Genomic DNA, 19,112 nt, shown 5'->3' on the forward strand with positions numbered 1-19,112 from the left:
CAGGATCTAAGCAAAAGGTCCGCGAGGTGTGAAAGAACTTAGAAGCATTTTGAGAAGGAATAACATCATAGGATACAGGAATCTTCAATAGAAGGCCCTGAGTTCAGGAAAGGGAATAGCTGCTCTGGGATCTCAGTCGTGGGTTCAAAAGGTAATCGATTTTAGTTGAAGAGGAGAATTCACAATTATCTCAAATCCTGTACAAGGCACTGAGGACAAAAGAGTAAATAATATAGAGATGGTTCTGGCGCTCATGATAGTTAGGTATCATTGAGAAAGAGGCAGGGTAAAGAAGTAACTAACTAAATAATACACTAAACAAATGATACAAATTATAAACTCAAGGTACAGTGTTAAAATATAACTTTACCTAAGCTGGGAACTCCTACAAAAGGAGGAGATAGGTAAAGTAACTAGAGAAGACAGGAGCAAAATCAGAAAGGGCCTTGTAATTCATGATGTACTGAATTCTGTGAATTTTATAAGGTCTTTAAATTTATTATTTTCATTTCCATGAAAGCCTAACGTATTATTTTGCCTTTTTAAAAGAAAGTCTCTTTTGAGGTTATAATCATCAACTGAAAGACGAAAGACATTAACACAAAATGATTTAGGTTAAGTTACTTGATGAATTGAGATTGGTCACCATCATGAATTCAATATGGCTAAAAATGCACTACCCTGGGTTGGCTATTGGAAAAGATCAAAAGGCAGTCAATATCATATTCACATTGAAGCAGAAATACAACTCAAATGTTACATATCAAATACTAAATTTTAATTTACATTAATATAGTAAAAATAGGCAATAAAGATGAAATAATTTCTACTATAAATTTGAATATAGTTTTAAATCAATTTGGCTAAGCTAAGCAAATAATTTTTAATTTTATTTTTTATTTTTTAAAATTTACAACTAAATTAGTTAGCATATAATGAAACAATGATTTCAGGAGTAGATTCCTTAATAATGCCCCTTACCCATTTAGCCCATCGCCCCTCCCACAACCCCTCCAGTAACCCTCAGTTTGTTCTTCATATTTATGAGTCTCTTCTGTTTTGTCCCCCTCCCTGTTTTTATATTATTTTTGTTTCCCTTCCCTTATGTTCATCTGTTTTGTCTCTTAAAGTCCTCATGAGTGAAGTCATGATTTTTGTCTTTCTCTAACTTCACTTAGTATAATACCCTCCAGATCCATCCACATAGTTGCAAATGGCAAGATTTCATTCTTTTTAATTGCCGAATAATACTCCATTGTGTATATATATATATACACACCACATCTTCTTTATCCATTCATCCATCGATGGACATTTGGGCTCTTTCCATAATTTGGCTATTGTAGATAGTGCTGCTATAAACATGGGGGTGCATGTGTCCCTTCGAAACAGCACACCTGTATCCCGTGGATAAATGCCTAGTAGTGCAATTGCTGGGTCGTAGGGTAGTTCTATTTTTACTTTTTTGAGGAACCTCCACACTATTTTCCAGTGTGGCTGCACCAGCTTGCATTCCCAACTAAGCAAATAATTTTAAAGTTCATTTTTAAAAAGGAAAAACAATGACAAGTGCCAATATCAATGACACAAATGTTAGCACATCAAGGTAAAAACTCAAACAGAGATAAAATATAAAAAGGAAAATATATAAATCCTCAATTTAGATTCAGTAAAATATCCTCTGTCCTATTTAAGAGAAGTCAGTATAGATTTTATCCATTTTAAATGTTTCTAAGTTTTATCATTTTCTTCACTCCAGATTTGCTAAGATTTTTTTTTTTTAATAAGCTAAAGAATAAAAGTTTAGGATTATAAGTCTTGAAGTCCAAATTTAATAATAGACATAAAGCTGTTTCAGTTAATGTGATTCTGAGTTAGGGAGGCTTAAGAGAAACTAGAACAAAAGTCAGTGGATTTAAGAAGGTAAAGGAAATGAGGAACCAGGGTATCACATAATGTACTCAAAAGCTATGGGGAGTAAGCAATGACAGGAATTAAAGTGGCAGGTAAGTCAATGAGACAGTTATAAAAAACTTCATGGAATCTGAAGAAGATGTATGATCAAAAATTTAAAGCCACAACTCTCTCAGGATTCAGGGATAAAACCCAGAATGGATTAGCAACCTAACCTATTAGATGAAAGGTGCCAGCTGACCTGGGCACTTTAATAGGAAGAGAAGCAAAAGCAAACAAATAGAAGTACTGAGCAACTCTGTAAAGTAAAACCCCATTGGAAATTGACTTCACCTACCCCTGTTCTCCAAAACAAAGCAGGCTGAAGTTCTCCTTATGGAGGAAACAAGTAGTTCAGAATTATCTGCCTCACGACTTTTTCACTTAGGGTATGGTCAATTATGCATAGTATTTTCACTGTCTTTTGCATTTTGTGACATTACTGATCAAATAGAAATAGTTTTTCATTAACCTCACTACAACAAAACACTGCATTTAACACAAGTCAATTTTTGATGAGATTTTATTAGGCCTATAACTGTACATGGTTGGCTCTCTAAGATTCCCTGTATTTTATACTAAACAATAATGTATGTAAGAGGGCAGCACTTCAAGAGAAGTATAGTAGAAAAGGATAAAAGGAAGAGGTACAGACTTTAAATAAAAGCTTTAATAGATGAGAATTTTAGAATTATAATCAGTGTAGCCCATCTGATATGCTAACCACTCATTTACCCTAAAATCTGTTGTCTTAAGGGATCATCAGGGGATCATGATTCTTAATATTCAATAATCAAGTTATTCTACTCTTCAACAAAATATTGGCTCCTTCTTTGATTGAAAAATCTACTTCAATTTCAAATTATTTTGTAGATCTTGAATAAACATACTTAATAGAGCCAGTAAGTTCCTGAATTCTTGATCTAAACATTTATTAGCATGGAAATAAATTAAATTTTCATTTTGACTTGGATTTTAAGTCATGAAAATTCATCATACTTCTTAATATTAGGCCTTCTCCTAAAAGTATTCTATTAATACTACTGAACCAACAATTGGGCTCAATTTAAAAAAAAAAAAAAAAAAGTGTTTTGTTAACTTTAACTTCTACATTATACTTCAATCAAAGCTTGGCTTTAAACATTCAGGCAAGTCACACAGATCAGCAGTGTTATACTATATTAAGTACAAATTTACCTCCAGGCAGTCATTGAAGAGAAAGAGAGTTACTTGCTCTCCTCTGTCACAGGGGTGTTCACCTAGAGAAATTGTTTCAACTCGTTGGACTAAGCTTCGGTGAGAAGACAAAAGATTTGCCTGTATAGATTGAAAATATTAGTAAAAGAGATCACTTGGTAGTAATCTTTTTAAAGTTATAATTTAAAAGAAAATGGTACCGATATTCTGTTTATATTAAAACTATAAACTCTCAGTACCAAAAAAGAAAATAAACTAACAATCATCAAAAATGAATACTTACTGGGCATCCATCTACTTCATAAACAACATCAAATATTTGCTTTTGAGCTTCTGTTTTTCTCTTATCCTCATTAATATGGCTGAAAAATTAATAAATTTAGTTTAGAACTTCAACTTTAAAAAAAATTAAAATATCAAAACTGCATTCAAAGATATCTCTTGTCACAAAAAAAGATCTTCCATGCAAGTCTATCTTAATTTTGACAACTGAATCAGTTAAAACACCTCCTAAAAGTATCCTACCATATTAAAAAAATTCTAAAGAATCCTTCAGAAAATTATGTTTTACTAACTTCTTTCTATATTCCTTTTTTACTATACTATGTATTTCCTAAAATAGATTAAACCTGTACAACTTCAAGTTAACAGAAGTTTTATTAGTTAAAGTTTTATGTAGCTCATTCCCAAGTCATATGTTAATCATTTCAGTAAAACAAAAACTAAGACTACTACTTCCATATAAGATGAAATTAAGAAGGAAAGGATACACCTTCTTCCTGAAACAACTAAAAACCATCAAAATATAAAGAATCAAGTGTTGTTAAGATACTAGGAAGTCAATTCCTATGAGACAAGAGACAAATAAGGCAATCCCAACTAACTATATGCTGTCTATAAGAGACATTCTTTAGATTCAAAGACATAAATAGGCCGAAAGTAAAATGGCAGAAATAAATACTCTACCCAACAAAAGCAAAATACACATTCTTCTCAAGTGTGTATGAACCATTTTCCAGGGTAGGCCATAAAATAGGCCTCAAAAATTCTGAGAGGATTGAAACAATACAAAGAATCTTCTCCCACAACAAGGAGTAAAACTAGAAATAACAAAAGAAAACTTTGGAAATTCAGAAATATGTGGGAATTAATAAACAGCATACCCCTAAATAACCAATGGGTCAAGAAGAAATCATAGGGAAATTATAAATTCTTTGGGGAAAAAAAAAAAACAAAAAACTGATGAGATACAACTAATGCAGTACCTACAAATTTATAGCTATAAGTGCATGTAATAAAAAAAGATCTCAAATCAATAACATGTTTAGGTTACTGATTTAAGACTCTAGGGAAAATAAGTAAATCTAAAGCAAGAGAAAGAAAGAAATCATACAGTAGAAATTACTGAAATAGAGAATAAAAAAAATAACAAAAATCAACAGAATGAACTGGTTCTTTGAAAAGACTGACAATATTGACAATCCTTTAGCTAGGCTGGCCAAGAAAACAAAGAAGACTCAAATTACTAAAATTACGACTATAAGATGGAACATCATTACAAACCTTATAGAAATAAAAAGGATATGAGAATACAATGGACAATTGCATGTCAACAAAGTAGATAGCTTAGATGTAATGGACAAATTCCTACAAAGAAACAAACTATAGAAACTGACTCAAGAAGAAATAAAAAGTCTGATTAGGTCTATAACAATAAATTCAAGTAGAGATTCTAAAGCCCAAGTAACTTCATTGATGAATTCTACCAAACACCTAAAGACTTAATACAAGTTCTTCCCAAGTTCTTCCAAAAAAACAGAAGAATACATTTTCCAATGTATTTGTTAAGACCAATATTAGCCTGATACCAAAGCAGGAGACATCACTAGAAAATTGTAGACCAATATCCCTTACGAATACAGACACCAAAATCCTTAACAAAATACTAACAAACCAACTCCAGCAACATTTAAAAAAGATTATGCACCATAATAAAGTAAGATTTTTATCCCAGGAATACAAGTTTAAGTGAAAATTCAAGGGACCCAGAATAGTCAAAACAATCTTGAAAAGGAAGAATAAAGTTGACAGACTCACATTTCCCCATTTTAAAACTTAATACACAAAGCACAGTAATCAGGACTGTGTAGTACTAGAATAATCATAGTCATTTAGGATCAATGAAATAGAATTAAGAGTAGGACAGAAATAAGCCCTCACATTTATGGTCAGCTGATTTTCAGTAAAGATGCAAAAGAAATTCAGTGGAGAAAGGATGGTCTTTTCAACAAATAGTACTAGAAGAGAGTTCCATATACAGAAATAAACATTGATCCATACCTTGCGCCTTATACAAAAATTAACCCAAAATGGATCATAGACCTAGATAATTTTTACCTAATAACCAAAAACAAAAAATTTCTTGAGGAAAACAGAAAAAAATCTTTGTGACCTTGGGTTAGGTCAAATTTTTTTAGATAAAAGTACCACCCATAAAAAATAATTGATAAGCTGGACTTCATAAAAATCTAGAACTCCTGTTTTTTGAAAGAAATTGTTAAGAGAAAAAACAAGCCACAGACTCCAAGAAAATATCTGCATATCACATATCTGACAAAAAACTTTTAACCAGAACAAAGAACTCTCACAGCTCAATAAGACGACAATCCAAATTAAAAAAAAAAAACAAAAACAAAAACAAAAAAAAACAGACAAAGGATTTGGACATGCATATCACCAAAGAAGATGATATGGATGGCAAATAAGCACATAAGAAAATGCCCATCACTTATCATTAGGGAAAACACAAGTCAAAACTACAATTAGATTTCACTACACAACTATTAAAATTTCACAAATTAAAATAACTAATCATCCGAGAGTTGGTAAGGACATGGAAACACTGAAACTCACCATTTACTGTTGGTAGGAATGTGAAACATTACAACTACTCTGGAAACAGTTTGACAATTTTTTTAAAAGTTACACATATTACCTACTATACAACCTAGCCATTCCTACCACTAGGTATTTATCCAAGAGAAAGGAAAACATATATTCATACAAAGACTAGTTCACAAATGTTCATAGCAGCTTTAATGGTAAGAGCCAGAGCTGGGAAAACAATCAAAATGTCCAACACATGAATGGATCAATCAGTTGTGGTACAACCATACAATAGCAAACAAGAATAGGGGATGCACTACTGATAAAAGCAACAGTAAAGATGAATCTCAAAATAATCAGCTGAGTGAAAAAAGACTCACAAAACACAACATACTGTCTGATTCTATTTAGATAAAATCCTAGGAAATGAAAATTATACACATAAAAAGAATAGTTGTTGCCCTGGGATAGGAAGTACTGGGAGAGGCAGGGAAAGGGATTATTACCAAAAGGCATGAGTACACTTTTGGAGGTGATAGAAATGTTCCTTATCCTGATGGTAGTGATGGTTCTGTGGGAGTGTATATATACCAAAATTAACCAAACTACATTTGAAACATACATAGTTTCTAAAAACAAAACATACACATACTGAAGCTACTAGAGCATATATCTATAACAAATTAATCTATATAAGCTAATATATGTAACTAATATTGTAAGAATCTAATTTTAGGGTTTTTGGTTTGCCTAAATGGCAAAGGCTAGTTAAATGGCACTATCTCTTTATTTCCTTTACCTGAAAAATTATGGTTGTTTCAGTCAACCACAATATGCATTTAATCCCTAGGCTAAATATTCAAAAATCTCAAGAAATGAGATAGAGACGTGGTCAAACTCTATTAGGTTTGTAAGTCAGCATCACAATTCATCCTTAAAATAACAGCTCCTATAATTCAACATTTATTGAAAACCTATTAAGAGCATGGCATTTAGGATAAGGATATATTAGGGGTGCCTGGGTGGCTCAGTCGGTTGAGCGTCCGACTTCAGCTCAGGTCATGATCTCACAGCTGGTGAGTTGGAGCCCCAGGCTCTGTGCTGACAGCTCAGAGCCTGGAGCCTGCTTCGGATTCAGTGTCTCCCTCTCTCTCTGCTCCTAACCCACTCGCTTTCTGTCTCTGTCTCTCTCAAAAATAAACAAACATTAAAAAAAAATTAGGATAAGGATATATTAGACATGATTCTTAAAGTTTCAGAAACTTAAGTAATATTGAAAAAGAAGTAAATCTTTAATCACCTGTCTAATCAGTATGCTCATTATCCCTATAGCAGCCAACTGATACTCTTCTAAGGGACACAACAGGTCAAAAGACTATTCCCTATTTAGGTTACTTTACAATCTTTGTTTACAAAACATATTATACATAAATAACAAATACTATAAGATACCAACCACTTCAGCTTTCTCTTTTGTGAAAATAGGTGTTGACTGCCTACTTCATAGAATTTGTTGAAAGGATCAAGGTAAATTATGTGCAGAGTATTTTAAACCATGAAGTGTGGGGAAAAAACTATTATCCTGACATCAAAATAACAAAAGCATGAAGCATGAAGACTGGCTGATCAACATGTAAAATATAAACATAATTTTAAAAATTGCACAACCCTTTTGGCAGCAACAGACCTAGTATTCGCCAATTTGAGCATTATTCTACTGCTGGGCCCTCTCTCTAGAACTAGCAAAGTCTGTAAGAGCTCCTTAGCAAGTATTTTAAGAAACTCTGTTACATATAGAAGCACCTCAGGGACTCTCAGAAGTCATTTAACTAAATCTATTAAACATGTTGATAATGTAAAGTCCAAAGAGTTGAAGTCCCCTTGCCCTCCATGACATAGAACAATTAATAGCAACAGTATTCATTTCTGATTATAATAATCAAGAAAGATCATTTCTGATTAGAGCTAGGTCTCCAAGTTAGACCTAGAGTAATTACCCTAAGTTTAACAATCAAGTACCCAAGTCAATTAATTCCATGGAGTTTTACACTTTTAACACATCTCCAAGAAACACCATCAATTTATATTCTATTAAATTCAAAATAAGAAATAAAAAGTCAAAAGTAAAAGTGAAAGAATTATTATAAATGTTTACTTTTTATTTCACCATAGTCATCTTCCTGAGTTACATTTGGATAGTTTAAATGAAGACAAGAACAAGCTATGACTGGAGGTATATAAAGAAAATGTCTAGAAGTGCATTTATAACATTACCAAATTTCTAAATCATTGTTACTTTCTAAAACATTGTTAGATGTTTTTGATTAATGACTGTATTCTTAAAATACTTCTCTCTCATCGTTTTAATGTGTAACTACACTATTAGAAAAATAATTTAGATATCACTACATAAAAATTTGCTTTGATATTCTTCTCTCCATTTATGACTCTAATTGCTCTATAATTCCATTTTAATCTAGGCAACAATAAGAAATTGAAATAATGCACTTACGTCATTACTTCCTTTAGTGATCCAATAGCTTTTTCTAGAGTGCTTTTGTCAGGATTTTCTTCGGCTGTATGCTTCTTAAGATCTGTTACGAAAAAATGTTTTTTTTTCTGTGATTAGAAAAATACAGTGGTTTTTTATCAAAGACTTTAGAATGCTGTCCATTTTGATATAGGCAGGTTCATTTTTAAAGCTAATATCTAAACTTTACTTTTAAAAAAGTCTTACACAATGTTCCCTTAAGAGCTCTCTTATACGTTTGTTAAGGTTTCCACTAACTAAATGTTTAGAATTGTATTGTATTGACTAAATGTTTAGAATATTACAGATTTTCTTACACTGCTCACACCTAGGTTCCTCAAGCTCTCTCCATAGTGCTTGAATGAAAACGCGTGATCCTCAATTAGCTGAGAAGTTATCATATATGGTATATTTCATGTTGGGGCCCATGGCTCTATCACAGAGAATATTCAGTAACCTTGAGAGCACAGGTTTTATCTTAGAGGTTCATGAGATGCTTATACTTGGACTCTTCTTACCCAGGTTAAGTTCCCTATGCCATATTCCATCTGATGGTTCCATAATACCATACCCACCCGATCTTTTTTTTTTTTTCCTATCTAATCTTTAAAGTTGGAATGATACAAGAAAGGCTTGGAAACTATTTGGTGGATTTCTACAAGTACCTAATGAAAAAATAATGAAGGTAAGTAAATAATCCAAAAAAAAAAAAAAAAAAATCACACTACTTTGTAAAGTTAAGTCACACTATTTGTTCATGTATTCTCCTTATAATCTAAAAAACAGGATTGCTTTTAAAGACTAGGGAAATCATCTTATAAACTAACAATTCTAAACTACATTAGATAGCCTTAGGAGAAAAACAAAACTGATTTACTTTTAAAATTACAACTATAATTCATATAGTTCCCAAAATATTTTAAAGAGAAAACTAGATTAAACAGTCACAAAATTAGCCTCCTTATCTGTTACCCGTATTACTATACTTAAGATTTAGGGCTCAAAATACTTTATTACAGACTTACTCCTGTTCGTAATTTAGTTTTCACACGTAATTTAAAAAATATTTCCGGGGCGTCTGGGTGGCTCAGTCGGTTGAGCAGCCGACTTCGGCTCAGGTCATGATCTCACAGTCCGTGAGTTCGAGCCCCGTGTCGGGCTCTGTGCTGACAGCTTGGAGCCTGGAGCCTGTTTCAGATTCTGTGTCTCCCTCTCGCTGACCCTCCCTCGTTCATGCTCTGTCTCTCTCTGTCTCAAAAATAAATAAACATTAAAAAAAAAAAAAAAAAAATTCCTAAAAATATTCACTACCTTCACTAAATGTAAAGTCATATACATATGCTTTTCTTTTGCTACAGGCAACATTTATTCATGAAAATTAACTCTTGTAAAACTCCCTTCCATTGATATGTATAGTTTAATCTCTAGAATAAATGGATGCATGCTTCAAGAGTGTTTTGCACAATCTAAGAAAGTTTGTGGATCCTGGGTGGCTCAGTCGGTTAAGTATCCCACTTCCCCACTTCGGCTCAGGTCATGATCTCATGGTCTGTGAGTTCAAGCCCCACATCCGGCTCTGTGCTGACAGCTCAAAGCCTGGCGCCTGATTCAGATTCTGTGTACTTGCATTAGAGCAAGTATACAGAACTTTATGAAGATTCAGAAAAGGATTATGTAACTGGAGACATATGAATCATCTCTCGTTTTGTGATTCTGTGGCTGAATTTTGTTCAACTGGATGTAAATTAACTGAATTAAGTGACACACCGTGAAATGTAATACTTTCAGTAGAGAAACAAAAAACAAAATAATAGTCAATTAATCCTGTAACAAATAAAGCATTTTAGGAGACTGAATTATTGTAGCACCAGTGATTATTAAGACCATCCATAAAGGTATTTTCTATATAAGATATAAACTTTAGTGCTGAAATCTAAGAAAACTATGAAAATGAGAAGACTTTCAAAATTTTTAGAATAAAACAATTCCATAAAAAACATCCAAAATAGTCTGAAAACAGATCAGACAAGTACCATTTAAAAGTAACGCAACACTGGGTAACCTCTGTACTGGCCGAATGAGAAGTTCAACAAGGCTTTGCCGTCCACATTCTGGTTTCGCTTGGTTTATCTGAAAGGAATCAATTAAACAATTTAAAAAAAAAAAGGTTTTTTGCAAAGATTAAATGCCCTACATTTACTAGACTACACCTTATCACTAATGCCCTGAAAAGAATTAATAGAAGAGATGGGATGGCAGCTATTAAAGATTACTATGACTGAATAATCTTCCAAGGACCTTAATGACCTCCTGGCCACTCAAGGATTGACATCTTAAACACAAAATGAGTTTCTCTGCACACTCCTATCTATTGTATCTTAAGTTTCTCCTGAGTCTACACAATTCACAAGAAAAAAATACTTGTGAAGTATTAATTATGCTGATACCATTGAATAAACAAAATAAAGCCCTGGTAAAGAAAAAAAAAATTCTTAAAGGCAAAATCAAATCACACTGAAAAATTTTACGTGTTTTAGAACTAAAACATGCATAACTTTAAAAAACATGAATAACTACAGACAACATTCTCATTCACTCAGTTCCCTCGTGGCCCCTGCTATCTAAACCTTCTGAAGTTTGTGGATCCTGGGTGGCTCAGTTGGTTAAGTATCCCACTTCCCCACTTCGGCTCAGGTCATGATCTCATGGTCTGTGAGTTCGAGCCCCACATCCGGCTCTGTGCTGACAGCTCAAAGCCTGGCGCCTGATTCAGATTCTGTGTCTCCCTCTCTCTCTTTGCCCCTCCCCTGCTTGCATGCATGCTCTCTCACTCTCAAAAATAAACATTGAATAAATAGATAAAATTTTTCTGAAGCTTTACTATCACTGCCACTCTCAAATATGGCTAAAGTTAATAGGTTACACACTAAGAGGTTTTTACATGGATAGATTTTTACTAAATGTATAATTTAAATGAACTCCTTTAGAAATTATTCTCAGATTTTTATTGGAAAGAAATGCACATTACCTTGAGAAAAGCATGAAATCTTGGCTTCTGTTTTTCACATTTAATAATTGTTTCCTTGCTCATTTCAAAGAAGTTTACAAAGGGAGGATAGGTTTTTACCAAATCTTTTGACTAGGGAGAAGAAGAAGAAAAAAATATTAATTTGTCATGGATATTATCCTTAGATAACGAAATTTAAAACCAAATAATCAATAGTCACAATCTGACATACTGCATACAAAAGAAAAATTTATAATAAGCTTGTCAAGTTAAATACAGAAATTTTACACATTTCTCATTAGCGAGTTAATTGCTAAACAAAATGCATCAACTGGTACACAAAGCCTAAAACTGCAAACAAAGACTCAGAAAGAAACAAAGTATACTCATACATATTGTATTGACATAAACATGACAAAGTTTTAAAACTTCTATAAGTTCAGAATATAGTAATAAGCACCCCAGAACATGACATGCTATTATTTATTGACAAACCCAAACCATCATTTAAAGTTTATTTATTTAGGGATGCCTGAGTGGCTCAGTTGGTTAAGCATCCAACTTTGGCTCAGGTCATGATCTCATAGTCTGTGAGTTTGAGCCCCAGGTCATCAGGCTCTGTGGTGACAGCTCAGAGCCTGGAACCTGACTCAGATTCTGTGTTTCCCTCTCTCTCTGACTCTCCCCTGCTTGCACTGTCTCTCTCTCAAAAATAAATAAATATTTTTTAAAAATTAAAAGAATAAAGTTTATTTATTTATTTTTGAGAGAGAAAGAGTGAGTAAGAGTACATGAGTTGGGGAGGGGCAGGCAGAGAGGGAGAGAGAGAATCCCAAGCAGGTTCCGTCAGCATGGAGCCCAATGTGGGGCTCAAACTCATGAACCGTGAGATCATGAGCTAAGCCAAAACCAAGAGTCAGATGCTTAACCAACTGGGCCACTTGGGTGCCCCCAAACCACTACTTAAAAGATTAATTATAGGGCCAGCTGGGTGGCTCGGTTGATTAAACGTCCAACTCTTGATTTCAGTTCAGGTCATGTTCTGATGGTTGGGAGATGGAACCCCTCAACAGGCTCTGTGCTGAGTGCTGAGCATGGAGCCTGCTTGGAATTCTCTCTCTCTCTCCCTCTCTCTCTCTCTGCCCCTCTCCCACTGGCACACATGCTCCCTCTCTCAAAATAAACATTAAAAATATCAATTATAGCACCCAAAATTGCAACAAAAAAGGAAAAATGTCTCAGCTAATTGAGGAGACTAACAGGTATCAAAAAGATATGTGACCGAAAAAAAAGATATGTGACAATAATTTGCATATTTGGAATTCTCAACCAACCAGAAAAAAACAGGTAAGACTATATGGTAAGAATGGAAGTTAGGAGGAGGCCTCAGAAAAGAAAAGTATGTGTGCCAGAACCCAAGGCACTGAAACCTATAAATTGTATTCAAACAGACTGAAAGACACTTAGAAATCCCATTCACAGCACCTCATTCAAAATGAGTTTACTTTATTTGATAAACTTAAGCCATGTGGTTTTGCCCTAGCAAAGAAAAGCAGTTCATTATAAGCTTTTATGCAGAGCAGACACAAAGACAGTAAAAAATGATATCAACTAAAAAGAAAAAATTAAAAACTCAATTACAGAAAATTTCACAAAATCATTAATCTGTGACCATTTATGAAGGACAAATAACTTGATATATAGTAAAATTTTATGGCACAGTAGGACAATTAGTGTTCCTAACGATGACCTTGGGGTATCAAGAAGTGTTAAATTATATATAGCAAATATGTTTCAGAAGACAAGAACACTTCTGATATATTTTCTAAACACAACTATGTCAAAGTTTTGAAAGCTCACACATTTAAACAAGTAACTGCCATTCCCTGAGAGTACTTAATGAGATGATGCTTTAACCTGAAAACCTAAAAAAGAAATTAAATACTCACATATTTAAGAAAGATGTCACCAATGCTTTTGCTCTCATCCCAATTAACAATAAGGTCTTCCAGATCATCCTGAAAGAGCACAAAATACAACATTTAAGCTTGAATTTGACAGTCCCTTAAACATTTTCCAATATTTTTGAAATATTCATTTGAAAGAAGTACCTTACAAAGTATATTAATTTGATGTGCAAAACAATAACACACTCTTTCTCCTCAATAAGGAATTAACTTTTTGACTATGAGGAAAATACCCTTTGAAAAATAATTAAGAAAACACAAACAGTGTCAAGTCAATAAGACAGCCTAACTTTCCAAAATGATAGGCCAGTTCAACATCTTTTCTTATTAACTATAAAATTGATTGCCATTATTAATTGTAGAAAACTACTTTTGATCTTGCTGCTAAAGCACCCATCTGAAACTGTAATCTCTAACAGGTCAGCAAATTTTACTTAAAGGGCCAGAAGGTAAATATTTCAAGCCTTGCAGGCCATATGGTTTCTGTTACAAGTACTCAACTCTGTCCATGTAGTGTGGAAGCAGCCACAGACAATTCAGAAACAATTGAATGTGGCTGTGTTTCAATAAAACTTTCTTTAGCAAAACAAGCAAAACTTTACCAAAATCCTAATCTGACTAGATTTGGTCCATCAACCATAGTTTGCTAATTCCTGACCTATAAAATCCTAAAATATTAAATATTTGTAAAAATTTTAAAGACATTTAAAAGTATTCTAAGGGGGCACCTGGGTGGCTCAGTCGGTTAAGCAGCCGACTTCAGCTCAGGTCATGATCTCACGGTCCGTGAGTTCAAGCCCCGCGTCGGGCTCTGTGCTGACAGCTCGGAGCCTGGAGCCTGTTTCAGATTCTGTGTCTCCCTCTCTCTGACCCTCCCCCATTCATGCTCTGTCTCTCTCTGTCTCAAAAATAAATAAACGTTAAAAAATAAATAAATAAATAAAAATTAAAAAAAAAAAAGTATTCTAAGATAATAAAATACAAATCAGATGGTAAAATGAGATGCCAAGAAATGACATTCCCTAATCGAAATTCTAAAAGTGACTTTAAAGTAGAAATTAATCAATAAGCCCTTATAACCAAAAGTTCTCCAAGTGTCATCCACAGGCTCCCCAGGAAATCTCTGTAGTGGAATTCATGAGATTAAAACTATTTTCATTACAACACTAAAGCTCCATATGACTTTTTCACTCTAATTCTGTCACAAGCATACTAGAGACTTTTCTAGAGGTTACGTGATGTGTGATACGACGACAGACTGAATTCAGAAGCAGATATAAGAAAACAGTCTTCTCTTAAGCAAGACAGAAAAAATGTAAAACAGCATCACTCCTCTTACTATTTCAGCTTTGGAAATAAGCTATTTTCCATAAAGGTTGTTATTTACAACAAAAGAAAAGAAAAAATTCATAAATAAAACTAACCTTTGGGCAATATAATATAGTAGATTCTGACACTGACTTGCTAGTTTTAAATACTGGCCCTAACTTTGAGACATGGAACAAACTGAGGGTTGGCGTAGGGAAGTGGTGGGATGGGCTAGATGGAAGATGGGTACTAAGGAGAGCACTTGTGATGAGCACTGAGTGTGGGATGTAAGTGATGAAACACTGAATTCTATTCCTGAAACCAATATTGCATTACGTATTAACTAACTAGAATTTAAATAAAAATTAAAAAAAAAAAAAAATACTGGCTCTAGGGTTTGTTCTGTGCCCTTGGGCATGTTACTTAACCTCGAAGTGCCTTAATTTCCTATTCTGAAAAATGAGGATAGTAATAATTCTTACTTCAAAGGATTAAATTAGTTAATACTTGTATAGCACTTAGAAGAATCCTTATGAGAACCTGGCTGGCTCAGAGTCAGGGGAGCATGCGACTCTTGATCCCAGGTTGTAAGTTTGAGACCCATGTTGGGTATAGAAATTACTTAAAAATAAAATCTTTAGGGGCGCCTGGGTGGCTCAGTTGGTGGAATGTCCCACCTCTTGATTTCAACTCAGGTCACGATCCCCGGGTTGTGGGATCAAGCCCCATGTTGGGCTCCACACTAAGCATGGAACCTGCTTGGGATTCGCCATCACCCCCCCCCCCCCATGTCCCTCTATCCCTCTCCCAAACATGCACTCTCTCTAAAAGAAATTAAAAATAAATAAGATCTCAAAAAAAAAAAAAAAACAAAAGAATCCTTAACAGACTGTTATACTGAGTAAGGAACTATTAACTTTATTTACCTATGTATTTAATATAAAGTACACAGGATATTTGGAAAACTGTGATACAAAAGAGAAAAAACTTAAAGCTCTGCCAATATAATCTAGTAGTCCTCTTTTAAGTATAAAAAACTGGGGGCGCCTGGCTGGCTCAGTGTATAGAGTATGAGACTCTTGATCTCAGGGTTATGAGTTTAAACCCCACACTGGGTATAATGCCTACTTTAAAAAAAAGTGTAAAAAAACTGTAAGATGGCTGTATATTTATATAAGAACATTGCTATCAGAAAGCAATGTAATCGGGGTGCTTGGGTGGCTCAATCGATTAAGTGTCCGACTCTTGATTTCAGCTCAGCTATGGTCTCACAGTTTGTGAGACATCCCTCACAGTCCTGGGGAATGTAATATTAAGCATGGTGACTATAGTTAACAATACTGTATTGCATATTTGAAAGTTGCTAACAGAGCAGATCTTAAAAGTTCTCATCACAAAGGAAAAAGAATTTGTGGGGTGTCTGGGTAGCTCAGTCAGTTAAGCATCTGGCTATTGGTTTCGGCTCAGGTCATGATCTCACAACTTCATGGGTTCAAGCCCCACATGGAACTCTATGCTGATGGTGCGGAGCCTGCTTGGGATTCTCTCTCTCCCTCTCTCTCTGTCCCTTCCCTGCTCACACTGTCTCTCTCTCAAAAAATAAATAAATAAACTTTAAAAGAAAAAAGAATTTGTAATTATGTGTGGTGATAGATGTTAATTAAATTTATCATGGTGATCTCTTCATAATATATATGCATATCAAACTATTATTTGTATAATAAAACTAATACAATGATATGTCAATTAGATCTCAATTTCCAAAAACAAAAACAAAAAAAAAAAAAGCAAGATAGCATTAGGATTTAAGAGAACAGACTCTGAAGTTAGACAAACAAGTATTTAAATCCTAGATCCAACATTTATTAGATGACTGACTTGGGAAAAATTATTTAATTTCTGTGTGTAGCAGTTTCACATCTGTAAAATGCAGACAATAATACCAACTTCTTGATACTGCTCGCTACATGTGCCAGTACTTGATGGCCGGCTACATTTAAAAGAAGGAAAAAACTGCTATGTATAAAAAAAGACAAGAAAATACAACAGAATTTAAAATTTTGGGTGATAGGATTGTGGGTATTTTATACTCCTCTTTCCTTTACTCCTGATCTTACAAATGTTTGACAACATGTATTGGTTTCGTGGTAGAAAAGAACACAGGCTTTGAAAGTTTTAAATGTATGACAAACTTGAAATCAGCTAAAAAACAACTAATAGTTTAAATATCAGCAATCCAACTTTATAGAAGAAGCTTGAAGAATGTTACACATGAGAAAACTATAAAGAGTAACAATCATTTTCAAAGCCCCAGTGAATCAGAGAACATGATTTTCTCTATTGAGATTATGATCCTATACACATAACAAGTGTAACATTTTATATTAGAAGAGCACTTTAACACCCAGACGAACTAAATGAGTGACACAAATTCAAATTGACCCACAAATTAGTGTTAGGACACCAAGATGAAAACTTACTTGCCTTCCCATTCTACCTTTATGCCTGCCAGTGTTTCTTATAAAAGAAAAAATATAACAAAAACACTTTTTGAATATCCAGAAACCAAACTAGAATACCTGGGCTGAAACTCAATAGCTTTTTATGAAAGTAAAGACTCCTTCAGAGTCCCTTTAGATCTAGAAATAAGTGAAATATGATCATGGATTTTGATAAAGTACAAACGCAAGCATTTAAAATTGCATTTTTATTAACTTATAGATCGTTAATACTTTTGTTTATAATGTACAGTAAAATCAAAAGTAATATAATGTACTTGTTTGAAAACATTCTATAATACGGATTGATCTTTTTATTGGAATATGAAATAACCATTCATATGGGTTGTTCTGAAGAGAAAACTGATCAATTTTGCTCAAGTACCAAGTAGAAAATAAAGTTTAACTACTTTTAAAAGTTCAGCTAAATCTGCCCCCAAATTACTTTACTATGACAGACTGGTACCTATAAATCATGGACCCTTCATCAAAGTAAAAATCATTAAGAGGACAGCATTGTCTTATGTGTTGGTTTTTTTTTTTTATTTACCTGACTATAAACAGAGAAATGAACAAAATGGTCTCTAAGTCTCTTGCAGCTTCAGTTTTTCAAACAACTCAAAGCAAAACAAACAACTTGAGAGGAACAGTAGGAAAATAAAAATACCACCAGCAACCACATATTTCTATAGAAAAAACTTCAAAAGGTTTAATTCCTTATTTCAGGATTAATCAAAATTAAAAAACAGACCAACAACAAATATTAATAAGGCACTGGAGCAAAGGGACATAAATGATTCAAAGGAATAAATGAGAGAATAAGAAGTTTTAGGTATAAAACTCATTTAGACAATCAATAGTACCTTAAAAAAACATCATATAAACACAATCCAAAAAGAATTATAACATACACAAATTTACCTTTATCTTAGTGTGCACATCAAAGATATCAGGGATACTACCAAAAATAGTCTTAATCTCTTCTGGTGCAAGGATAGGCCCACCACGTTGTCCTTCCTCTTCCAATGGTACTTGAAATAACTAAAAGGTTAAAAAAAACCCACTAGTTTAGATAGGTTATAGGGAAAAAAGCAAACATATTGACAGTGAGGGGCGCCTAGATGGCTCAATTGGTTAAGTGTCTGACTTTGGCTCAGGTCATGATCTTGAGGTCCATGAATTAAAGCCCCACGCCTCAGAGCCTGGAGCCTACTTCAGATTCTGTGTCTCCCTCTCTCTCTGCCCCTCCCCCCCTCTCGCATACACTCCCTTCCTCTCTCTCTCTCTCTCTCAAATATAAACATTAAAAAAACACTTAGAAAAAAACATATTGACAGTGATAAGAGAGAAGTTGATGGAAAAGAAAAAATTAAAAAAAGAAATCTCTCCCTAAATTTGAGAACTTTTTTCTCATAACATTTTCTATTTTATCCTATTTATTTATACATCTGTGTGTATATATATTATCATAAAATGTTATGTTAGAATCTAATAACATGAAATTGCTAGTATAATACAAGAGTAATTTGCACTTTTCTTTCAAATTACTAAGGAAGAAAGCAATAAGCAATCAGTGATTTCCAGACATACGCTTAATAGAAATACTAAATGTTTTGACATTTAGAATTTCTGGGTCATCGGCTATACACATTTTTAACTTTACTGGAAGTTTGACAGTAGGTTGGAAACTAGTTTTTGTGTTGGTTTTCTGTGTCCACTGAGGCCTTGCGGTCTTTGGGGTAAAAGCTGGTTTTAGTACACAACTC

At 33.7% G+C, this 19,112-nt stretch overlaps 1 protein-coding gene across 6 annotated transcripts in view; it reads right to left on the bottom strand.

Moving 5' to 3' along the window:
• Nucleotides 1-19,112, bottom strand: part of ECT2 (epithelial cell transforming 2) — a 113,706-nt gene that overhangs the window by 19,492 nt on the left and 75,102 nt on the right. For all 6 annotated transcript variants that reach the window (XM_053903631.1, XM_053903632.1, XM_053903636.1 and 3 more), the window contains 7 exons: nt 18,268-18,387; nt 13,523-13,591; nt 11,595-11,705; nt 10,600-10,696; nt 8,549-8,630; nt 3,434-3,512; nt 3,151-3,270 (listed from right to left, as the gene is read on the bottom strand). In XM_053903631.1, coding sequence (XP_053759606.1) covers nt 3,151-3,270; nt 3,434-3,512; nt 8,549-8,630; nt 10,600-10,696; nt 11,595-11,705; nt 13,523-13,591; nt 18,268-18,387 — 678 coding nt within the window. The remainder of the gene's footprint in view (nt 1-3,150; nt 3,271-3,433; nt 3,513-8,548; nt 8,631-10,599; nt 10,697-11,594; nt 11,706-13,522; nt 13,592-18,267; nt 18,388-19,112) is intronic.

The sequence above is a fragment of the Panthera pardus genome, unplaced genomic scaffold (genome assembly GCF_024362965.1).
Source record: "Panthera pardus isolate Hobbes unplaced genomic scaffold, ASM2436296v1 HiC_scaffold_16, whole genome shotgun sequence".
Taxonomy (NCBI): Eukaryota; Metazoa; Chordata; class Mammalia; order Carnivora; family Felidae; genus Panthera; species Panthera pardus.